Source organism: Meleagris gallopavo, chromosome 5 (assembly GCF_000146605.3).
Source record: "Meleagris gallopavo isolate NT-WF06-2002-E0010 breed Aviagen turkey brand Nicholas breeding stock chromosome 5, Turkey_5.1, whole genome shotgun sequence".
NCBI lineage: Eukaryota > Metazoa > Chordata > Aves > Galliformes > Phasianidae > Meleagris > Meleagris gallopavo.
The window spans coordinates 17,296,151-17,322,282 of NC_015015.2; the positions used below are offsets into that span (position 1 = coordinate 17,296,151).

Genomic DNA, 26,132 nt, shown 5'->3' on the forward strand with positions numbered 1-26,132 from the left:
GAGAAATGCATGAATTAAATCCTTCTGAACTGCAGAAATCTGCAAATGAAATCATTTGAAAACATTTCTTTTTTTAATTAATACATAGTACCCTGAAGTCACTAGTCTACACTGTTGTAAAATATAACCAGTTGTAACCTGCCAGAAACCTTCTGTGGTTCTAGCCTGCTTTTCAAATGCTAGACTTTCTGACTGTATTTCCTATGTGTCATCTTTATTGTTCATCTTCATCAGGTCTGCACCTGGGTCAGAGCAAGCAAAAGCACATATGCAGGTTAGGCAGAGAATGGCTTGAGAGCTGCCCCGAAAAGAAGTATTTGGGGGTGTTGGCTGATGAAAGTTTTAACATGAGCTGGCAGTGTGTGCTTGCAGCCCAGAAGGCCAATCATATCCTGGGTTTCATCAAGAGAAGTGTGACCAGCAGTTTCGAGGGAGGTGATTCTGCCCCTCTACTTTGCTCTCATGAGACCCTACCTGGAGTACTGTGTTCAGTTCCCAACACTAGAAGGACATGGAGTTGTTGGAGCAGGTCCAGAAGGTCCAGAGGAGGGCCACAAAGGTTATCAGAAGGCTGAAGCACCTCCCCTACGAGGACAGGCTGAAAGAGCTGGGACTCTACAGCCTGAAAAAGAGAAGCTCCAGGGGAACCTTACAGTGGCCTTCCAGTACCGGAAGGGGACCTACAGGAAAGCTGGAGAGGAACTTTTTTGAAGAGCATATAGCAACAGGACAGGGGGAAATGGTTTTAAAGAAAGTAGATTTAGACTAGATATTAGAAAGAAATTCTTTGCTCTGGGGGTGGTGAGAAACTGACACAGGAGCAAGGCTGTGGATGTCCCCTCCCTGGAAGAATTCAAGGCCAGGCAACCTGGTCTAGAGGGAGATGTCCCTGCCTATAGCAGGGGGCTATAACTAGACAATCTTAAAGGTCACTTCCAACCCAAACCATTCCATGATTCTATGATCTTAGGACATTATACATACCTTGTCATATTTCACAACATTTTTGTTTTCTCATCACAAGGATTTCTACTGTATAATTAATAGTCGCATTTGCTTGTACCAATATCTGTACTTAAGGTATATTATCTGTAACTCTAAAAATAAAAATACCTAGATAAATATGTAAAATCTCATATTTTTTACTATTTTTTCTGTGCTCTATATGAGTGAATTTTAAACAAAACAAAAAACAACTTTAAAAAGCAAGAATATATTCAGATGAGCATTTAGCTGGAACTTAGGAAAACAGAATTACTGAAATCCTGAGAAAATGCCCTGGGGAAAGCTGGAAGAGAAAAATTCAATGGATAATGACTCCATCTACAGGAATCAAAAGGAAAAAAGAATTTTGCTGTTCCTGTCCTCTTCAGCCAAAAAAAGTCACAGTTCCTTCCTTCTACATTAGTTAACAACTTTCGAATAAAAAGGACACTGAAAACATTAATAGAGGTTACGGTTCACAGTACCTAGACAAAAAAATGTTTATTTTTACATATTCCTAATTAAAGAAAGAAAATCATTGCATGGTAGTAAAACTCCAACTCAGAGCCAAATTTAACTGGCTTCAAAAATACCCATGATTTGTAGATGAAATTTCAGTGAGAACCTCTAAGTGTTCCACAGAATGATTTTTTTCCACCGAGGACAAAAGAATACATCTGTACAAAGAAAATTCCAATTTTCATACTGTATAACCTTTGCTAAAAGTTTGTGGTCTTGTAAGCAGCTATGGCTATTGAAATATTGCAGTAAGTTATTAAAATAATATAAAATTTTAAAAAATATGAGAGAGAGATGAGTTCAGGTTTTTAAGTTTATATGTGCACTATGATCCAAACTTCAAAATTCTTACTTGGGAAAAATGAAATAAATGAAGTTTGAAAATGTATTTTTAAAATACTCAGCAGAAGAGCTTAAAGTTAGTTGTGTATTAAGTTCCTGATGGGAAGCTTACAAGTAAAATTTTTGCTGAGAATGTGAATTTTACTTTTCTGGATAGAAATCTTGAAAAGTGTTAACTTACAGAACCTTTGAGTGACTACAGAAGTGAAGAAAACATGCTAACCTTAACCTAGTTGCTCTGGGTACTTAATGGCCTGTTAAAGCTTGCAGACTGAGCAACAAGCAATCCCATAGTGGCACATTACCCACTGATATGCTGCATACTTCAAACAATAATCGGCATTAATGAAGAAGATTTGTACAAGAGGACTTTATGAATTTATTTCAATAATGACACACACATCAAGCCAGCAGACTTGAAAATTGTCAAATTATTCTCCAAAACCTATTTTTAAAACTGTCGAGGTTATTTTAGACATACTTGAGGAATCTGCTTTGATAAGACTTCAGAAAAGGCAAGATGGTAATTAATTAAGGAGCAGATGCTTTAACAGCTGTTTTGTTAGTTACAGTCACATCTCGTGACTTGTTTTTTTTTAATTCAATGCAACACTGTACATGCTGTATTTTAACACAGTTGTAAAACTCATTCCCTCTCCACAATACATGTAAAGCATGTTGAATGCTATCAAATCAAAATGGTTTTTTATTTGCAAATGACTATACAAGCTGTAAACAGCAAGGAATTGGGTATCTTCTGTACAATCTAGAGATATATCTCCACAGTATTTTCTAAGTATTTCTTATTTAATTCTAATTTAAATTCCAACAAAACAGCAATCGATCCTGAAGAGGAAATAAATCCTCGGATATGATACTAAAAAATGTAGTTCAGTAATACATGGTGTTGACAGCTTTTCCAGTGGATAGGTATAATCTTGCTACCATAGATGAGCAGCCTTCGTATGTAATTAGTGAATAAAATAATAATAGAGTACAATGTGCTTAACTATGTATTTTCTAGTTTCTGGGACCACTGTTCAAAAGCAGGGAAGGTGGGTGCCTGCTCACCTGGTTGTAAAGAGCACAGATGTGCAGTGCTGTGTTTCCCGACGCGTTCTGTGCACACATGTCGGCACCATAGAAGAGGAGGTGTTCCAGATGTTGGACATGTCCATATCGGCAAGCCTATTAAGAGATGTGTTAATGTCTCCATTATTATACGACCTAGTTGCATCAGCTAAGCATTCCAGGTCAGTGTCTTTTTATCAGAGAAGATACTACTTTACTTGGACATAACTTTCAAAACCACCCCTGGACTGCATGACAAGACTCATATCTATATACGTCTCTGAACTGAGTTATGTGCATTTCAGGTACATCAAATCTGTGCAAAAGTTTAAGCATATCCTTAACTGTAACTTATCAGTAAAATGCAAATGTTGATATTTTTATAATATATTCCTAGATAGGATACATAAACGGAACCAATATTCTTATTATGCTCATAATGTTTGACGGTTGACTGAAAATAGATTTTTGTCAAGCAAATCTTTGGGAAGTTGTCCACTAGATGGCACTAAAGACAATCAGATTTTCAAATTCTGCTCAAGGTTTGGGAAAATGAGGTCAAAGGAGTTCGAAAAAACATTTTCAGATTCTGTGATGTAAGCAAATGCACCATGTACACAAGATCCTAAAGAGCGTTCCTTTCAAGTGTTTTGCCACTTAACTTCTAACACTGTCAAATGTTACTTTCAGTCAGATAAAACATTAGACCTTGAATACCTTGAATACCATTAGACCTTGAATTAGACCTTGTTTCAGATAAAACATTAGACTTTGAATAGTTGGAAATAAACATAAAGAAAGAGACTCCACTAAAATTTTAAACTTCCCTGATTAGCAAAGAACTTTGAGAAAAATCACATTTATTCATTCATCAGTCTCATGTTCTTGCCTCCCCTCCTCTCTACAGTGCACCAATGGAGCATCTTAAAGTTCATAATATATTTACCTTGACATTGTTTCAAATCAGTATTTTTCCCATACAATAACACAGAATCTAAGCTGAGAGATGCTTATATACAATATTCTGCTGTAGGTACCTAATTACACTGACTTCACTGGGGATTATATCACCTGCACATCTTGCAATTTGAATCAGAAGAATTAAGTGTACTGCTGAACACAAGATTAAATGTGACACATCTGGGAGTGAACTGGATTTCCCTAATCCCAGGCTAATACATTAACCACCACATCATCCTCTAATTTCAATTTCATCATGTAGAAAGAAAATTCCCCAGTATTTTGTTAAATAGTTTATTTATTCACAGATTATTTGCCAAAATCATGTCAGCTGATGTTTGAACAGAAAGGTTTAAGGTTGAACAACAGAAAGGAAGCAACTGAAACTACAAAACGGAGAAACAGAACCAAATCAAAGCTGTGTTTCTGACTGCAGGGGACATTAGACCAAATGTACAATGATCCATATTTTGCTATCAGCTCTGTCCAGTTTCTAAAAGTCAGTCAACATCCGGATATGAATGTACAGGTGTCCAACTTTCTATTCTTAATACGACAAGCTGGACTAAAGCCAGGACCTTCCCTCACCTTGCTTCCTTGCTAGAGCAGGATTTGACCCTCTTCCTCTCTTTGCTAATCTGACAGAAATGTTTTCTCCACTTTTTGGGAGCTCTGGAAGACAACAAATACAAGGGAAATGCATTTCCCTTATCAGTGGGATACATGTTAGATGAGCTGTCCAAACTGTTAATGAGGGCTCCCTGTTATAGTCAACAGAAAGGGATGAGTATATCAAGAGGATGTTTAGTTTACTCCTATAACAGCACAGCAGAGCACTTTACCTTTTTGTCATTACTACAAGGACAGCTTGGAGGCTTATTTTCTGCAGATTTTCTAAAAAAAATTAAAAGCACATTTGCTAAGAAGTATTTCTTTGCCATGCAAAGTAACCTTGCCCTCGTCACGCAGACAACATATGTGATTGCATCATGTCACTGTCTTCCTTAATTCACTGATGAATGCTAGGAGAATGGCTGCTCCATAAGTAATGCCTTTATTATGATTTGGCTGACAGCATCAGAAGCAGATACCGGTGGTATGACAGAGAGGTTGAACCTTCCCACCAATATTCCATTCCATTTTGTTGCTGTGCAACAGATGGCAGCAGAGGGGCAGTGTGAGAAAATGGAATCCAACACGGACATGCATAAGAAGCAAAGGTGTGCAATTGAATTCCTCCATGTGGAAACAATTGCAATCATTGATGTTCATCGATGCTTGCTGAATGCTTATGGAGACCAGTGTATGTGAGCACAGTGAGGTGGTGAGTAGTGTGTTTCAGCAGTGGTGACTGTGTCATGAAAGACAAGTCACACTCCGGGTGGTTATGCACAATAGTCACATCATGAAATGAAGAGTATCTTGATCAGCTCATCTGCATGATTTCATGATTACTGAATTGAAAAAGTAGTGTTTTGCAGATGGGAATTTGCTCTATCAAATAGTGTTTTTGTTCTCTCTATAACTGCTGTAGTTTCCATGGAATAAATAGGAGGCATTACTTTCAGAGCAATCTATATGCTTCAATCTATACAATCAATTTCCTTCACAGGCTCAGAAATGATGACAGTGCATTAATTCTTTTTTACTTCTTACTAGAGATGGATCCAAACAATCCAGATTTAAACGCACATACACAGTACAAAAAACTTTTTGTCAGATTCTTTCCCCAAACCAGGTAACAAAACCATCTTCCATTTCTTTCAAGTGAAGAAGAAGAAACAAAGCTGTATACTAAATGAACTTTATATAGAAGAGAAACTGAGCCTAGATAACCTAAGTAGGAATGTAAGGAGTTTTGGGGGGAGTTTTGTTTGTTTGTTTGTTTTCATAGAGCATATTCTCATTTTTATCCACCCATGGAATTTATAAGACAAAGAACACCATGTGCAAACAGCAGAAGAAAAACAATTAGAGCCTCAGTTTCCATATATGCAAGGGATTAAAACTGAACTCAGATTAAGAGTTTGCGAGGATTCAACTACCTGCAATACAACATACTACATGATTCTAGCAGCAGGATCCTGAATCTAAATCTTCCCTGTAAAGTCCAAAGAGAAAGAAGAAAGTATGTTTAACAGACAAGAAGTTTTACCAGGGAAATTAGAATTTAGTTGCTAACAAAAGATCAATTTACTTTTTTTTTTCCTTTTCTTTTTTTTTAACTAGAGTGTCTCTAAGACACTCACATACCCAAGTGTCCTTTGGATAAATAGCATTAGCAGCCGGCAGCAATTTCTGCAATAAAATCCACAGTAAGCGTTTGCAAAAGCAAGATGCAAAGCAATAATCAATAATTCCATACTTAAATGTGCAAGGGCTGAATGTATACAAATGGTATTCATTTAGTCACAGAACGTATGCAGTATGTTTCTGCACATAGAATGTACAGGAAGAGTATATTTCCCAGTACAATTTGAATTCTAAACAAAAAGTAAACTTCCCTACCTGATGAATTTCTTGCCATCCATTTTCATCTTTGCAGCTAACTGTAGCGTGTTCATGAAGAAGCAGTTCACAGCAGTACGGATCCCCCCCCACAACTGCAGTGTGGTACAGCGGTGTCAGGCCACAGCTGTCTTTGTAATTAGGAGATGCTCCAAGCTCTAAAAGAGTCTGAAAACAAACAGAAACAGTGCTTTTTCAAGGGACTTATAAGTGAAAAGGGGCTTTTCTCCCTGAAAAAGTAATTAGAAGGTGATATTTGTCATGTCTATTTATAGCTCATTTATTTAAAAGCTAAAATAATAGGCTGTGATAAAGAGTAAGTTAAGCGAGGAATGACCTCAAAAGAAGTAGAACCTAAAGGAATCTGTAAAGATGAATGACAATGTATGGTTTCCATATTACATAAATTTCAGAACTCGCTGTCTGAAAATGCTTCGTCACCTTTGAAAAACATTTACTTCTTCATTTACAGAATACTTTATCAAAAATACCACGTAATTTGAATATCTGTCAAAAGGAAATAAGTAAGTGCCATAAACATAAGATTGAATCTAGTTTATCAAGGTGATTTAAGAATATTTGTTAAAATATGAAAGAAAACAGAAAAGACTGTAAAGATACAATGCATAATCCATATTACTGGCACTTGCTTCCCAAGAGATAAGCAGTAATAACACTATCGCTATTTCCTCAAGCAGATCTGTCCCAATCTATGTCAATCCCAATCAGTGAATAAGTTAACACTGCACTACTTTTTTTTTCCTATCCAAGAATCAGAAGTAAAAAGACCCCTTATTGAAAGCAAATCATAAGATTTGAAAGCCTATAATGCACTAGAACAAACACAACTTAATGGATCCATTGAGGATGATACAGTAATTAACTGAAAGCATTCTCCTTTATATCTTTTTCTGCATAAAGTAATGTATAATTTGCTACTGAAAGTATTCACCTTGAGGGTTACTTGGTTTTTGGCTCTAGCTGCTTTGTGCAGAGCTGTCATTCCATCTTTGGCTCTGAAGTCTAAATGTGCTCCTCCATTTTTCAGAGCTTTTATCACTTCTACTGCATTGTCAAGTTGAACTGCCAAAGTTAGTGGTGTTTCTGAAGAAGAGAATAGTATACACATGAAAAAGGAATGATCAGATTTATAAAATAATGAGCATTTGCTTTAAAATCTTATATTAAGCTAAAAGTATTGATCAAAGAAAATCATGAATGATTATTTTCCTCCCTTGGCCAGCAAAACCATAAAAATACCTTTAGGCTGAAGATGCAAAGGTAACAGATAGAAGGCATGAGATTTAACCTGTTAATCAATTTAGGCTGAGCAAACCCAAGGTACTATGTTATGCTGCTACTTTTATTGTTCTGACCTCCACTTTCTAGGTCATGATAGTTGGGGTCCAGTCCTCGGTCCAACATTTTTGTGATTTTTTCCACTGAGAGATGATGCACATGATCCATAAATTTTCTCAAGTTAGCCTGAAATAAAGAGTGACAAATGAATCATCCTTTAATTGGAAAGGAAATTTTTGACTTAAAGTGAAATATTCTGTCACTATATATACATTGACATCACTGAACTAATTCACACTCTTGAAGAACCCAAATTTTTACCATAGTAATATATCCTACAGTTTGTAAAGTTCAGGAATCAAATGCAATAAGATTCAGTTGTTGATAGTTTTAACAAAAAATGAATAAAATATTAATTTAGTAAGAAATTAGATTGGTAAGGTAATCATTATTGTTTGGATCAGCAAATGAGTCTGAAGACATGGATCACGTTTTTGCAGCATGCTAAAAACACACAATATTTGCGTAGTAATGTTCATTAGATATTACTTGTACACATGTATAAGAGTCAAACACGGATATTTTTCTGTGAGCAAAATTCACAGATCACAATTCACATCCCCATCAGTGTGGGAAACACGTTGCTTGTTGTTCTGCAATTCACTCAGGTGGCAATGAACTACTTATTTCCAGTTTCTCAGACACATTAGTTTTCTGAGTAGGCATTTACTAACTTCCCCAGTAAACTGGGCATACCTTTGTATGAAGTTTGGCCAGCTGTTTTTCATCAAGATTGAACTGTTTGTACACTCTTTTCTTGTATCGAAACTTGGAGGGAAGAAACAACAAACAAATATACAAAAATTTAAAATGTCATATTTTGCTTAAAAACTAGCAATAAAAACATTTCTGACTTTACCAGAAAGGATTATCCAAAGTGATGTAGATTCAAGTAATATTCGTAAAAAAGACTTACTATTTTATTTTGAATATTCACCTACAATCAGACCTATGCATAAAAAATGTGTTATTATAGTTGTATAGTTCATGTAAGCAAAATGTCTATCTTATATAAATGTACTGAGATGAGTGGAATTACATGGGAAATGAGATCAGTCTCCAGAATCTACATAAATAGGCAAGAATTACAGTGAAAGGAACTTACTCCTGAGGGCATCTCAGCACTTTTATTTATGGTCTCAGACAGAAAGAAGGCCTAAAGAGTCATGTTAAATAAAAAAAATACACATTTCAAAATATCAGCTGAGGACTTCTAAAATTTAAATTTTCAGAAACAACTCCTGTAAAATCAACATGGGCAGAACACGGGAATGGTTCTCCTGATGTTTAATGGGACTGGTCCTGTGGGTGAGGGTCACAGGATTGTCTCTTTTGTCTGAAATTCAGCCTCTATGTGCAGTTTGCTACCCTTCGGCTAGCATGGAAACATCTGTGGCCAAAATCATGGGGTTTACATAGTTATAATTTGTTATTATCTCATCATAATATACACAGTTCAAACAATGCAGCACATTTGCTGGAGAAGACTACACTGTAGGAAGCTTTAATACCAGATTCTATAAAAGCCCACTTTTAACCCACACATTACAACCTTTAAACTGCGGTGAGAAGAATTTTACCAACTGAACGCTTATTAAACAAAACTCTGCAACAAACATGGCAGAGAAAATAGTGCAGTTATTTATTTTGCTTATGGCTATAATATGAACATCAGAGATCGACTTTCAGAAAATAAACTGCTGGACAATACAGGACTCAAAACTCTCTCTGGACCCTGGTTCTTTTTTCTTTCATTTGTGTCATACTGGGGAAAGTTTATTAACTACAGATTATTACTGGATGATGTACCATCATACAATCAATACTAACATTAATTAAATGCTAGTTTTGTGCCTAGCTTCCTGACAGAAGGACCCTCCTTCAGCAGGAGACAAATGGCTATTATTAAGCAACTGTTACCCTATTCATGTAAACCTAATCACATACCAAAAATCTTAATCCAGAACCTTACAATTCTTTCTTAAATCACAGACTACTCTCCTAAAACACATCTCCTATGTCCTCAGGAGACAAAAGACCCCAAATCAAATCTCCCCAAGGTTCTGATTCTTTGCAGACCTTGGGGGTGACATGTAGAGTAATTCCACCAGCAAGCAAACACCAGCATTTCTGAGAGAAAGAGTTTGAGTTCATACTTGCTGATTGCTGTTTCCCAAATGCAATTCAGGTGCACACAGAAACCTCAAATATAATTTACTGTATAATCTGTATCAGAGCAATACAACCTTATTTCAGATTTTCCATATAAAAATACCTCTAGGGAAGGAACTCCTTTATTCACTGGCTGTGGATATTCCCTGAGAAGTCGTTCCTCATCCAAGAACTTTCCATCTCTACCATTGCTTGCTGGCTGGAACAGTCCATAATTCAGGACATCTTTCAAACTCTGATTCAAAGTGCACAAAATTCGTTGCTTTGCAACCCACACTGAAGCTTCTGGGTTAAATCTAATGCATTTCTGCAAAGCAAAATGAGAGAAAAAATCTGAATTATGACAAAACATTCAAACAATGTCTTATACTATAAAATTTACAACTGTTGTATATATACACTAAATCTGTGTGAATTCATGTGAATGAGCCATGACAAAATCTACATCAATAGAATTATATTTCAGACACTCATTCTTCTATAATAACTAGTACACATGCTCGGTGAAAACCCAGGACATCTCAAGTCACTCCATAAACTTCACTGATCAAGTCCTTCTTCAAAGAAAAGATGCCTTCACAGCAAACCGGTTAGAAAAGCCAAGTGAAAGAAGGGATGTTACAACATGTTTAACCACTCACTTGGTTCTAGGCTGTTCTGATGACCAGTCTGGTCTGCAAGCATTTCACAGAAAAATGGTAGTCAGTTAAAATAAGTTTATCTTCGGGTAAGCTTGTGAGAGGAACTATCTGATGTGAGGCACCAGAGGACTTGAAAAACTCAGAAACCTTTGCAAGTTCTCTGCTACTGAGCAACATGAAATTTCGGAATTTAAGTATTTCATAGAACATCTTGAAAGACGTTGAAAGGAGCACCACAAGGATCACCAAATCCAGCTTCTGGCTTCACAGAGGACCACCCAAACCCTATGTCTGAGGATGTTGTCCAAATAATCCTTGAACTCTATCAAGCTTGGAGCCATATCCACCACCTCTGATGAAGAACCTTTTCCTAACACCCTATATGATCCTCCCCTGACACAACTCCATACTGTTCCCTGAGGTCCTGTTGCCAACACCAGAGAGCAGAACTCGGTGCTGACCTCCACTCCCTGTGTGGAGCTGCAGATCACTATGAGGCCTCCCATCAACTTCCTCTGCTCTGGGCTGAGCAGACCAAGGTATCTCAGCTGCTCATCATACCTCTTGCCATCCAGAACCTTTTCAATCTTCGTAGCCCTCCTTCAGATGCTCACTGACAGTTTGATATCCTTCCTATGTTAAGATGCACAAAATTTCATACAGTGCTTAAGATGAGGCCACACCAAGTGCAGAGTACGGCAGGACAATCTCTCCCCTCAACCAGTGAGCAATGCTGTTTTCGAATTTATTTACTAATTTGATCTTAAATGAAATTCACCAGTATGAGCTGCCAAAAATTCTGTAACCTCACTGTTGCTTCTGCACTGCTCAACTCATCAGTGTCCGCTGGCATCCTTTAGAAGTCCTGAGGCCATCCATAGAAAATGGCTGCAGTTTGTCTTCTTCAACTAAACTTACTTATCCTGGCAAACTCAGCATACATCCAAACATCACCTGTGATCCCACGAACACAAATCAACTAACAAATTCATGTCATTCATGAGTGTTTCAATCCTGAATTTTTATTAGCAAATGCATAAACCACAATTACTTTATATGCTTATGATGTCTTCTTGGACATTTCAATAGTATGTGGCAAAAATTTTCAACAGTGTAAAGCACCAAGTAGGAGCCAGAAGACTTTGAATTCACAACTGTTTTTAACTGAGCAGACACTGTAGTCAACCAGTCCTCGTTGTGCGCTCATTTAATCAGAGCAGAGAGGACTAGCCGAAGCAGAGGATTTGGCTGTGCTTCTGTGAATAAATCCTCAGACGTGAGGACTGACACTGCAATGGCCTGTATTTGTCATCGCTGGCTGGCAGTGCCATTAAAGCTGCTGTGACAGCATCTTGCAGTGGCATGACCAAGTGAGCAAGACAGGCACAGCAGAATTGGGTCCTGTCCAGCTCCACTGTGGTCAGTCATGAATTATTTAAAATTACCACTGGGTTTGTCTTTCCCAGCAGTTTTTCAGACAAGGCTCAAGTACTGATATCAGGGTATTTTGGGGTGTGTGATGGGAGAGTGATAAAATAATGGAGAAGGGACTAGCAGCTGGCAACTCCAGAGCACACAAGCAGAATCTGTGGCAAGTGAACCCCCAGAAACAAACCCCCTACTCTGCTGACATCACCACTTCCACTCCGCAGCTGTTGACAGCTTTTACTCTGAGGAGTGCTTTCCTGCTTGCCTTTATTTTATTGTCCTCAAGTACTTATAGATATCTCCCATGCTTTTAATACAATTGTGTTAAACTTATTTTATTGGTTTACAACTTACCATGTGCTCAGGAGATACTTTGACCTAGGAAATAACTGATAGCTTTAATCCTTTACTTTCTTAAATATAATTTAATAATATATAATTTAATATGTTCTTAAATACATTTCAATATAATTACAATTCTATGATAAAAATGTAATCAAATGAAATATCAAGTTTTGTCATAAATAAGGTTGACTAGAAAAAAGCATTCATTCTGCTTCATCTATCTTTTATTAAGTTTCGAGGTGTTACCTGAGAAGTGTTGTATTCTGTTGCTGATGTTTTTACAGGGGAACATGAAGGATTAAAAGGACGGCAGAAGGAAGATATGACCTGTCTTGCAGTGGCATAACACTACTTTGATTTTAATTTGCAATTGCAGTTTAAATATTATTTCTTTTTTAAATACACCTTGATTATTCAACGTTTCATTTCATCTGTTGTGGTCTATCCGTTCTTGATTATCTGCAAGCATAGCAGATGATAGTGGATATTTCTAATTCTCAAAGATATGTTAAACTGGCAAAATTATAAATAATTTCATATTTCATCAGAACATACTTCAAAAGAAAATAATTATACAAGATTTAAGCACACTACATCAGTAATGCACAATATTTATCTACTTACTGCTTCCCTTTCTACACATTCGATATCACCACATTCATCAAATGCATTAGGAAAGGCAAGAAGAGTTTAACCACCTCTATTGGGCTGAATTCTTCTTGTGCAGTAGCTCAAAGGCTTGCTTTAAAATGAGTTATCTGATGCATATATCACCATTACATTTCTACCACAGTGAGTATGATATCTTATAGAGACCTCAATAGCAGAATAAATATGAAAACACTTCAAAACTAATAACTTTATAGATTCATTTACTCACAGTCCTAGCCTATCTACCAATTCACAAGTGCTCTTATTTTTATAAATGTTGAAGATTACTGAAATCATATTATTCATCTTTGCCAAAGATTTTCAGCTCCTTACTAGGGCTGCAGGGCCTGATTTTAGCAAAACAAAAATATCAGTATTAGTTGGAAATTACAGGATTTCCATAAAATAGAAATATCAGCCTTATAGCCAGAGACAGACACAGCTAAACAGAGTTTAAGATAATGCATTCTGAGGCATAAATCAGACTAAAAGTAAAACAAACAAACAACACCTCAAAACAAGACATCTGAGTCTTTCTAAAGAAAATAATCTTCTCTGGAGTAAAGGAATTAGCATGCTTTACTACACTAATAAGATTCCCAACTTTTCTGTAGAAACACACAAAGGCTGCCAGCAGTGGAAGCAGACAGCACTGGAATGCCAAGAGCAAATGCCCATAGCCACTAGGGCTGCAGTTCACCTGGTGCAGGTTTCTGCAGAGGGAGTCAGGCGAAGCAGATCAGGAGGATGTCAGACTGAAGGATTCTACAAGCACATCAAATCTCCACAGATACACATCCTTACTAATTCATGCACTATAAACAGTTCTGCAAGTGAAGCTAACAAAGGTATGCTCATAAGAGGATGAGATTCTTTGTCTTTTTCACATAAATAGCTAATCAGTACTTGACTTGGAATGAATTCAAAATCCATACAAAAAACTACTATCAATAGTGCATCAACATGCATTGTCGGTAATGAGATATCATGAAATCTGGTGTCAGTACACTGGGATTTATTGTCTGCTTGAGGAAACCAAACAGTTCAGCAGGCAGTTCAGCTGTTTTCCATTCACTGGACTGAAACATACTGATGGTTCTTGAAGTTTTACAGAAACACAAGCTATCATTCAAAAGGACATGAAGCCTCAAAAAACACCAAGACCCTAAATTACTTTTCTCTTGCATCAGTCTGTTTAAATACAGAAGAATTTATAAAGCCTAGTTCCAACATTTAATTTCATGGCAGAATTCAAGCCTGACTTTTGTTCTGAATGGCTTTGAGATCATTCTGGGTTAACAGAGTTGTTGGCAGCCTATCTGACATAAATCCTTTCTTTCTTCAGATTCAGATCAGTAGTGCAGCGCAACACGAGGAAATGGAAAAGACTACCCTCCTGTTCAGCACAACCTTGCAACTGGAATGACCATGAGAAAATAAGACAGCAGCTGAGTAAAAAAAAAGCCAGACATTTTTCTGGCAGGATACTTTTATGACTTAATAATTAAAAAATACAGAAAACATGTAAGTGTAATGGCAAAGAACGTCAGAAATACACGTGAAACAGATACTTCAACATGATTGACAGATGGAATTTATTCATAACTTTCTGTTGCATCCCAAGACCAGATAAAATGTCATAGTTTGCCTTGAAGCCTAGCTACTTACACTATTAAAATAAAAATAGAAAAGGGAAGGGAGGAAGGGAGGGAAGAAGGGAGGGAGGAAGGGAGGGAAGGAGGGAAGGAAGAAGGAGGAAGGGAGGAAGGAAAAGCCCTCAGTGACTAAAAACCTGACAAAATCACACTGGGCCACTAAAAATCCAAATCTAGCAGCAAGACAGCAAGTCATCATTGGCTGATGAAATGTGAGAACAGTGTTTGTAATATTAGAGCTCTTCAGATCATGAGGGGTACAGTCAATTATAATTTTGTACTCTGAGTACTGGTGAGAGGAAGTCACAGAGTGTAAGGACTGGAAGCAAGGGAAACATAGCTCACGCATTCCCTAAAGGGAATGTATTTATTTGTTGTGAGTAATGTTCATGATACAGAATCTCAGAGGAATAACATTTATGCATTCTAAGTCAATCAACCACCAATTTTTTTTCATCAGACATCATGAGGATATCAATCATACAGAACTGTGCTGTGTCAGAGGAATACTGACAAAAGTTTTATACACAGTTTCCAAACTGTGATTTTCAGACTACTAAAATAGAAGTTATTCCTTTGGATAGAAGATGTCAGTATTAAAGATTCGACAAACAAAAGAGGAAAATGCAAATGCAAATAGCATTGAATATCTAAAAAGAAAGGGCAAGGGGAAAGAGAAAAGAGAAAAGGGGAAGGGGAAAGGGAAAAGAGGAAAGGGCAAGGGGAAGTGGAAGGGATGCCATCTTTCTTAAAGGAAAGCACAGGACCATCAGCTCACTAGCTTTCCATGTCCAATCGACATTCAACACTAAAAATGCATATTGCCTTTGGGCATGAGGTAGGAGGTTGGGATTAGTTTCAAGCCCAAGAGAGATTCGGACTTGCTTATCTGTATCCTCTGCACTAGCAGAGAGAGGTCACCATGGCTAGGAGAGGAGAAAAAGTCAGTGACTACAATTCCCATCAGATTAGCAAGCCAGAGTCGTCTGTGTTGGATGCACTACAAATAAGCAGTTGCTCAAAAGATTACACTAGATCCATGAAGGATCTAGTACCTTCTGGCTTATTAAATCAGGAAGTTAGATGCCACAAGACAGAACTTGTTTGTCTTCTCTCCTACACATGTATGGAAGGTTTTCTGTGAGCTCCATTCCCTCAGTAATATTAGTGTGATTCAGGAAATCATTCCATCACTCATTTAAACACTCTCCATGCTGTTGTGCTATGGATAATACTTTCTTGAATACAGATGAACAAAAGCAGTAAGAAATAACTCTTTCTATGATGTATTGTTTCAACACTATGGATTATCATCTGAACTGAAAAGGAGACAAAAAGTAGTTGTTATAATAACTGAAAAATAAGTCTTCATAAGAATGTGGCCAGGTTTACAGCATCTTCAAAGTTTCAGATGAGAATATCAATTAATTATCATTATCATACGCAATGGTTGATCATTTATAATAAACTGTGACCTTTTCCAAGTTAAGTTATGCTGCATTTAAGCTATCATTTTGTAAAACTGAATCCAGATTTCACTTTATTGCACAAGAATTTGTGGGCTTACAAATTAAATCAGAAATAGGTCATCTGCTACAGGACTGCTTAAAGCAGTTGAGTTATTTTTAATTAAGACTTTATTGAAAAGGAAAAAAAATACTGAAAAGTAAAGCAATAAAAATGAACAAATGAAGAAGAAAACCAAAAATACATTTTATTTCATTTCCTGCACAAAATTAATTTTTAACTAAATAATAGTTTCAATAGTGCCAATAAGCAAAGTGTTATTGGTCTAAGAAACGGAGTGATGAAATGAGAGAGCTCACATCACTTTGTTTTTAACATCAGAGAGAGGCTAGCAAGTAAAATAAATGTAATTTTTCTGTTTATTTTGGATCTACTCATTGTGAAATATATAGCAGACTGGTAGGAACATTGACAGATGACTTAATTACGGGAAAAAACCTTTTTAAAGGTATATTGTGTACAACAGTAGATTTCAATATTTCTATAGCACTGAAATGAAAGACCCAAGATGATAAGTGCTTCAGCTAAGATTTACCAAAGATCCTATGGGTGGATCCCAGCAGCCACAGTGCTGCTTTTCCCTCAAAAGCCTTCCTGCCCAGCTCAGGTCCCACACCACCTCCCCTTCACAGAGTTTAATCTCACACCATTTAAACTAATAGAGTAGAACTACAATTTCAGCAGAAAGAGGTTCAAGACTTAACTAGAAATCTTAAGTACAAAAATTGAAGAGAGAATGATCTCAGCTCCAGCACAGACTTCTCTGAGTTAAAAAAAAAAAAAAAAAGACAGCTCTACAACCACACCCGAGGCCATACTGTCAAACCAGTTCTTTCCTATCAGCCTGTAGACAGGCCATCTCTATCATTCCAAAAATGAACTTAATTAAAAAGAAAGGAATAATTTCATCTGAGATAGATCTTGAGTGGCAGCACAGTATGATGTAGAAGTTAAATGTCATCATGGAGTGACGCATGTAACAGACACACCCAACAGAACGGTGGTTTTATAATCACCTTTGAAATGAAGAAAGTCTGATGCATACCATCAGCTGAAAATCCAGACAGCGGCTCAGGATAATTCAGGTAATTAATCAAAACATAGACAAGCTGTGGTTCTAGATAGAATCAGCAAGTAATTCCCAGTGACCTTCTCCAGGATGCAATTGCTATTCCTATTGCAGCACTTAGGAGGACCATTACAAATTACAATAGCAAGCTTTTCCAGCTTCTTTTTTCTATCTTTTCAAGTCCTGCATTTTACACATTCTGCCATGAAAGAAACAATTTTATAGTTCCTCACTAGAAAGTGGATTCTGGATTGTAGACTTCTGATATGTAAGGAACATCCTAGATATATATATTTTAATTAAAAAAACAAAAACATTCTTATTATCAAATCATTTGTACATTTTTAAACAAATTGAAAGTCTATTTAATGTCTCTATCTGTAAGATGTGGTAGAATAAGCCTTTCTATTTTCACCCATTTGACTTTGGATTGTGAGACATAGCTGTAGGTTTAGTATATTTGCATCTTAAAAGATTCATTTCAGAAAATCAGAAAAGGCTAATCCTATAATTTCTGATACATTTCTGTTATAACTGGTGAGGAGGTGGGAAAAAATAACATAATGATTTCACATCACTGTAAAACCTGTGAAATGGTACAATGCCACACTTTCTTCTTCCAGACCAAGAGTGCTGATTTCTCTGGGGGGAAGACTGAGAAATAGAACCATGTAGTGAAGGCATAGCAGGATAACAGGAAGAAAAGATCTATTTTTATGTTTCTTTCCTCATTTTTACATTCTAAACATCATAGCTATCTAACAAGGATATTGTTTCATAGGAAGAGGATATACAAAGGTGAATAAAAAGAGAGAGAATAGTGAATTCCTGTAGAGCCAATCAAAAACTATCTCATAAAGAGAGAAATAAGAAGACAGTGGAGTTACTTATGTATGAGGCTTTCCTAGAGAGTATATGATATACTCCGATAAGCTTTTTAGATTCGAAATACTGTTTATTCTAGTCAGTCAAATGTCTCTGAATGCAGATCAGACAAGTATTTCGCTTCACAGCTTACATCAAGTTAATATGCTAAATACATTCTCTTGCTTGGGATGATGCCTTTAGTTTAGGCAATCAGTTGGACACATCTGTTGGACACAAAAGCAAACAGGAATACATTTTGACTTAGTTGTAAAAAAAACAAAACAGACTTACTGTGGATTGAAAACAACAAAGTTAATCTTTCTAAACTTCTTTTAAATGATAATGTAATATCCCTTACCGTTTGCTGTAGATCAGGTATTATAATTCGAATCACCAGAGTGTTGCTCTGACTGTCATCCATTCTGCTGCTTGGCTTTTCTGCAGTTGCTCTAATTGTGTCATAAATAGTTTCTTCTTTGGAACTGTCAGATTCAGACTCAACAGAATAGTCGGAATAGCTTTGTGCCATTTCATCTTCGCTTGATGTTGGACTACGAGGCATGTTCAAGCTTTTTACCCTGCCAATACAAGGCAGAAAGATAAAAATATATAAATAGCTACTCTTAAAAATCAATCAGCAACAAGTGTGCTTTGTTTTCCTGAAACTAACACAAATTTAACAGTGAAGTCATAGTTTTTACCTTGTTTTATTTTCTCTTGGAATATACAGAGGTAGACAACATGTAATGGAAATAAATCTGGCTACCAATTTACTGCAAAAGAGAAAGAAGGCCAAGAGTAGGAAAAAGAGGAACTGAAAGAAAAGATTACCTTTCTTCCAGGCACACTTGGTTCCTCCAGAAAATCCAGAGAAACCCAGTATTGTCATCAGGTTTTCTGCTAAACAGCAATGTTATAAACTGTACTTCCAGTATCCAAGTGTATTTCTCCCAGTGTAAAAAGGACAGTTCAGAACATTCACATACCTGCTAAACTTATATCATTATTGAGAATTAATGCTGAGAAACGGTAGGGATAAGGTTTCAGACAGTATTTTCAAATAGCAAAATCAATCAAAAAATGGAATACTACAGGGAAACTAGACAGATAAAGACATTCCTTTGTGTTTTCTGGCTCTACACGACCAAAATCTTTCTATTATATATACATAAATACAGAGCTTAGAAACACATTTTCATCTGTGCTATAGATTAGGATAAAATGAAAGTAATACTTAGTTCTAAAGAAAGAACTTCTGCATTCAGATGTCAGTTGCTCAAGGTTCACAGTAAGAACATTTTCTTCCAGAGATTTTCCAACTGCAGGAGCAAACGACAGTTTTTGCCCCAGAAATATAAAGCTTCGTGAGGAAATGTGTAATCATTACTCTGTGGAAAAATGGAGGAAAACTTATACTGAAAAAAAAATAAAAAAAAAATGGAAAGGCCACCATAAACTATGCAGTGTTTAGCAAACAGATACTTCCTCAGTTTTCAGAGGCCAGAAAAACGTAAACATTATTTTCTGTGTTTTCTCTAAGCAACCTTCCAAGAGAACTTTTCTGCTTTTTAATAAAAAAAAATCCATAGCTCAAAGAAAAAAAAATACCAACCAATTCATTTGTTGGCCCACATTAAAGTGACATTAAAGCAGAAATAAAACACAGAAGTGCAAACTGACTTTGCCAAGGTCTCTCACATGCCATGTGACTGTACCAAGATCTCTAAATGTATGCTCTGTACAATGGTCTATAGTCAGATCCCAAAAGTAAATATACACTCAAACAACAGCAGAGCACTTTGCATTATTGTGTCTCATAATTCAGTTTGAGTCAACTGAGAATCACAATGAGATTACTCATTCCTCCTCAGTGACTGGTCATATATACTGAAATAATTACAAAGATGCAGAAAAGGTGACCCTTCCAATTCAGCATTTTAAGGTGCCAATGTGCCGGCACCAGAGCTTGAACCATTGCATGGGAAGTGGCAAGGCAGGCCTAGAGTTTAAGGTCAAAGTCAAAAATTTCCACAGCACATCATACATCCACATCATCAAGTAGTATTGTTATTTCTGGTGCAGGACAATTCCAGTATTATTACCCTCAGCTATAATTACTAATGAAGACAAAAACAGTGCATTCAAAAATAATCTGAAGGCTTGCCAGTTCATAGCAGCTTAATGCAAGTCTCTATTTACAAACAAGAACTCTTGAGGGAGTATTTTATCTTCTTAATGCTTCACTGAGCTGTAGATTAATGCTGCTCTCCAAAGCACCCTAAGTCAATAAAAAGCATAAACATTTCAATGGCTGCTTTATTTATCTACCAGTGCTGAATCATATGAAATCAAACTATAGTAGTAGGTTGATACACAGTATTTATGAACATATATACCTATACGAGAGGTATAGGCCAGCAAGTGTGAGGAAAAAGACATGATCATCACATGGTTTGTCTCACCCTAAAGCCATCTGAGAATACAATATATTCCAGAGCAATGACTTCAACTGCTTTGATAGAGTGCAGTAAACTGCAATTATACAACACAGAAATAAAGAGATGAATTGGGAAAAAACTCCCCAAGGTTTTGATGAGTGGATTTTCATGCAAGAACTACCCAGAAATATCTCACTGTGGAATAACAAAGGGAAACTACCACCTGAAGAACCAGCTCTGAAGTACTATGCACTTAACAAAACTTAAATCACCAAATTTTCTGGTATAAGACAGAAAAGAAAGGACGAGTAACCACACAAAGGATAATGAAAGACTGCATTTACAAAAGTAAAGAGAGCAGAAGCTATGCCCCAAAAGCTCTTTGCAGAAACAGATCATTTTAATGCTTTTTTTAAACAAGACAATCTGATGACTGGAGATGCAAAACCATTGGGAGGGACGGATCTTGCTAGGGCACCAAGACCAAGCATGCCTGTATAAATCTACAGACATTTTAGGGCAATTTAGTTTCTTGGTTCTTCATTTGAGTGGAAACAGTAGATGCAGCCATTCATTAACAAGAGGTGCTCACTATTACAGCACTCTCAGGGAAGTTATTATCAGAGCTGTTTCAATTTTTTCCCAGTGAGATTCCAAAGACTTCTCCCCAACTAAAACTATCAACCAAGCACATTGCTTGGCTTACCTACCCTTGTACAGTAGAAGATAACATGGCATCACAGGCTCCTAATTCTCCTATGTTGGAAGAACAAAACTGATTGGTTCAACAGGAGGTCACATAGTTAAAATGTAGATTAGTTTTCACTGATACAATTGTTTTGGCTACTATAATTAAGGTGATGGTATTTTCCAGTGATATAGTGGCTGCTCTCAGCACTTTTCTTGTGGGAGGAGAGCCTAAGGACACATAGAAGACTATACAAATAGCATGCAGGTTATCAAAAGGCAAGAATCTCAATTCGCAGAGCTCTCTGTGTATCTGAATACTGTGCTCCAGTGAGTGCAAACTGATACAGCAGGGAAAAGCAAGAACAGCATTTTTTGGAGCCTTATGGTTGGTAAGTATTCTATGGATAGAATGTACAAATGCATATCTTACATTTTATGCTTAACTATGCTAAATATCATAAAATAAATATTTACTACAGAGATTAAAACATATTTGATATGGACAAATATTTAGCATGTTATCTTAAATAAACACAGATGTATTGCAAGATCTTCAGTGCACATACCCACCACAAAATTATGGCTTAAAATCTTCCACTTGAAGGTTACATGCAATTTATTTGTCCTGAAAAGTAACAAACCCTCCCAACTAGTTTCACAGTGGTAAACTGGAACAGACCTATACAGACAGACACAAAAACTCACATGGAAAGATGTCTCATATACAGTCCCCTCCCTAGTGTATCAGCACCAAGAAATAAGATAAATGCAGGTATTTCTCCAGTTTGAATGGACCAAACCCCACTGTCCCACATCTGAAGAGCACCCCAGGCTGACAGATCAGGGGGCACAATGTCTCTGTTCCCCTGGGACATATTCCCCAGCCATCACTCTTGCAAAAGCCGCTCTCTCAAGCAGTGGCTTCCTGCTGCTGCTGCACACCCAGCTCTGCAGGCCCTGGGTCTCTACCACATCCATCCCCATGGCCCTGCAGAGAGCAGAAGGACAGGGCAGCTGCAGCCTGTGCTCCCCTGTGTTTCTGCACAGGGAAAGACTAACATATGGAGGACAGAATGAAACACATCCCTAACACTGAAGCCACATTTTCATATGGAAATCACAATAAAGGACATTGAAGGATTCAACACTTCCCTCCATGGCCTGTAAGATTTTCATTTTGCAGACATGAGAACAAAGGCTGAGGTCTCCCACAACTGCCTATTTTGGATGAATCAAATAGTTACTAGTTTTCCTTTCTCTCTAGCATGGCTGAGGCACACACATCAAATGTCTTGCCCAAGGCCACCAAGGCAGATCTCTGAGCAAAGTTTCAAATTCAAGGGTCACCGGCTCTCAGTCTCGATAAGAACAATCTATTTTTATATAAACATTCATTTGCACAATAGCAGTTCTGTTTCCTGCAGGGAGAAGCCCTCTAGGCTGCTATTGTCAGACAAGTTAAAAATGTACCTGTGGGAATATCCCAGAGACAGAGTCGGCATTGTTATGGGCTGAGTAATGCCATTAACCAAACTGTGAGAAAAATTTGCTGTTAGAGTAATAGCAACTGCTCAACTGCTTCAAAGAGGTATTTAATAATTAACTTTGAAGAAAAAAACATTCAGAAAAAAAAAATTCCACCAATGTAAAGCCTTCCTGCTCCTAACAGATTCTCAGGCTTTATTCAGGATTATATACATATCAGCCCAAGAAGCAGCTCTCCAATCTACTAAATTAAAATGCAGGAAAAGATCTAGCATTGCCTTTTCTAATTGTATTAATATTACAACCAAAACGCATTTCATCTGGAGACAGGGGTGCAATCAGCATCTCTCGAGTTGTACAGAAAAGACCATGGAGAAGACAATCTGATTGGCTGACCAATTCCAATGGACACTTTCCAAGATGATTGACTCAAAGTCCACTTGGCACTGTTCCTTTGAAGCTGGCATTAAGTAGTACTGCCTCACTCCCATCCTTGCACTCCTGGTCCCTCCACTGTGCCCCGACAGCTTTAACTGTTGCGCCAACACAAGCAATGGAGCAGAGCAAAGCACTGGTCCAAATTAAAGAGCAGCTTTTTGTTTTGGGAGGTTAGCTTCAGCGTCCATCACTCTGGATCACTATGCAAATGTTTGAATAAGCAGCAGGAAGAAGATGGCAGAGGGCCAGAAGCAAATAGTCAGGGCATGAAAAGGGTAGAAAACACTTTTTGCAAAGGCAGGATAAATGTTTGCCAGCGTAAAGTGAATCTGAGACACCATGGCCTACGTGATGGGAAAGAAATTTATATAAATTGAGCAATTCAATCAACATCAATAAATATGTATTGATTATCAGCACCGAAATATAACAACACAGAACAAGTCAGCTTACTGAAATCCACTGATACAAAATTCAACCAGAAAAATGCAAAAACCTAAAAAGTATATGCCTAGATGAAGAGAAACAGAAGAACACTAATCAGCTCCCAGTACAGTCCCAGAGGAACGAGGTCCTTGTAGCTTCCCCCCTTTTCCTACTCCATCAGACCAGGAGGAGGCTTTCGTGTTGACCCAACACCACACAGAGCTGTGCTGGTTGGGGTCCACTCCTGGGAGTCTGCTGCAACAGAGACAGACTTGTCTCCAAGGGAACACCTCCTGATCTGATCCTATTCAGAAGTGTCAATGTCACTTAGGGGACTGAAAAATAGAGGATGAGGACATGCATGTATCAAGACTCTAAGAAAATTAATCTATGAGGTCCTGCAGTTCCCTCTCTCTGTAAAATGGGACAAACAGTTCTTGATTCTTCTGTAAAGCACTTTCATTATGTGAGAGGGAGCACTAGAAAAGCAAATCACTTGCATATATCTTTAAAAAAAAAAAATCCACCTTTGTGGCAATTACCTAAAAAATCCTGGTCATACAATATTTTGCAATTCACATCCCCGTAATTATATTTTCATTTCATTTTTTTACACTATCCTTTCACTTAAATTTACCTTAGTTGCACTGTCTGGTAATGTATTTTTTATCTCCCTGTTAAATAACTGAAACACCCATATAAATATTTTACAAGATGAGTGCTGAGTAATGTACCACATTGCCAAGCAAATCCCTCTTTTACTTTTCTCTGAAGCTGTTCATCAGCATGCTATCTCTTACACCAAAACCCAAATACAGAATTGGACTTAGCACTGAAGATCAATGGTCACACTCACTTGTTCCCACCAGCACTGCTGGGAGATTCCAGCTGCCCTGTTTTAGGGCTGACATTTGTAGTCCTTGTATTACTCTGTGTGCTACTCACAAGTGACAGTGTTTCACAGAAGGGATCAAGAGTTTTAAGAGAATTGAATAAAGCAACTGTTGAACCTGATCCTTATTTCTAATGCAGGTTGTTGCCCCTTGGTGATGTATATTTGCACAGCACAGACTTGCCAACAAGAGGCTAAGCCTCATTAACTTCTGGTATTTCGAGTCCCAAATACCAAAATCATATGATTAAAGTGGGTCTTAAGACCAGTTTGCAAGAAGGTAATTTGTTCTTTCTGCAGATGTACTTCTCCACTAGCATTCCTAGCACATACAAAATCTACACATGCAACATATTTCTGCAAATACAATGTCATTTTCTAAAGGTTTCTTAAATTTCCAAGTAGCTTAAATGCCAAGTAGCATTCTCTTTTGTACAAAGGTAGATTTAAATTTTGTCCTCCAACTGTTTCACTTAGTATTTATTTTACTATTCAGAAGGTCAAAGTATTTTTACAGAAAGGCTCAACTTCAATCCCAAAGATGCAAAAAGAGATTAGAGGAAGGATAGAAACAAAGTATTCAGTGGACAAGTGACTTACTGCCCTGAACGAGCAAGGCTGGAGGAAAGGCAGGTGTGCAAAACGCTTAAAAACATTTAAAATAGAAAGAACTTCACAACATTATAAAAGAGAGCCCATTAGAAAATAGAGCCCATTAGAAAAAGAGAAGTAGTAAAATGGTTAGAAATCTTTCAACAACGAAAAAGAATAAAAAGCAAATTGCTAGGGAGTGCACAGCAAGTATTTACAAATGTTAAACACACTGAAGTTTACAGCAAAGGCCAACTCCCACTGGCAATACAATATCTTAAGCATCTTCTGCAGAGCACCTGCAAGGTTTCCAGTGCAATCCTATCTGACCTTTATTTAAAGGTCACCCCTCCAGACAAGGCATTACAGCCAGTCCCTCAAGCCCCACAGCAGGTAGCTTCCAGGCTCTCTTCATTTCTATCATTGTTCTTCACACAGCCTCTGGCTTTGTACGTTTATTAGAACATCTATTTTCCAATAAATGGATGAACAAACAACAGTCCTCCTATGTCATTCTTTAAATATTGCTTGCAATGTATGCTATAGTTTTCCAAGATGAAATCATAATGCACTTTGAAAGATGAAGTAATGGACTGGAATTTTTAAAGCAATTTCACACCTTGTGTGGGAAATCAGCTTAAGTAATCCTGCTGAAGTAAAGAGAATTACTTTAGGAATGGCTGCACCAAGATTGTCTCCTCGTATAGTATTCATAGGAGAAGCAACAATCAGGATAAGGTATAAGGATCAAAATGAATCATGGAAGTCTATTCAGTTCTGGATCCAGTAAAGTATGTCTTCATAATATGACCACAGAAATATAAATATTTTATCAAGCACACTCATTTCTAGTATGTAGAATTCAAAGTTGCAGACTTCAGCAGTGCAAAACAGAACAATTTCCCCTTCAGTAACTCAAAATGAGTACAGACTAAGTAACTAATTATGAATTGTTCTCTTCAAGCAGTGTGCAAGCATTACAGCACTTCAATTTTGAATGGTTGTTACCTACTTACAAAAGATGGGTATAATGCTTCCCTTGGTTTCTTCAGAAGTTTTGGGGAAGGGGAAGGG

The 26,132-nt window shown here is 37.2% G+C and overlaps 1 protein-coding gene across 1 annotated transcript in view; it reads right to left on the reverse strand.

Annotated features, from left to right (window-relative positions):
• SHANK2 (SH3 and multiple ankyrin repeat domains 2) overlaps window positions 1–26,132 on the reverse strand; it is a 333,770-nt gene that overhangs the window by 281,148 nt on the left and 26,490 nt on the right. The window contains exons 3-9 of the mRNA XM_031553489.1: window positions 18,457–18,676; window positions 10,019–10,222; window positions 8,440–8,511; window positions 7,761–7,869; window positions 7,337–7,488; window positions 6,385–6,552; window positions 2,917–3,033 (exon numbers count right to left, since the gene is read on the reverse strand). Coding sequence (XP_031409349.1) covers window positions 2,917–3,033; window positions 6,385–6,552; window positions 7,337–7,488; window positions 7,761–7,869; window positions 8,440–8,511; window positions 10,019–10,222; window positions 18,457–18,676 — 1,042 coding nt within the window. The remainder of the gene's footprint in view (window positions 1–2,916; window positions 3,034–6,384; window positions 6,553–7,336; window positions 7,489–7,760; window positions 7,870–8,439; window positions 8,512–10,018; window positions 10,223–18,456; window positions 18,677–26,132) is intronic.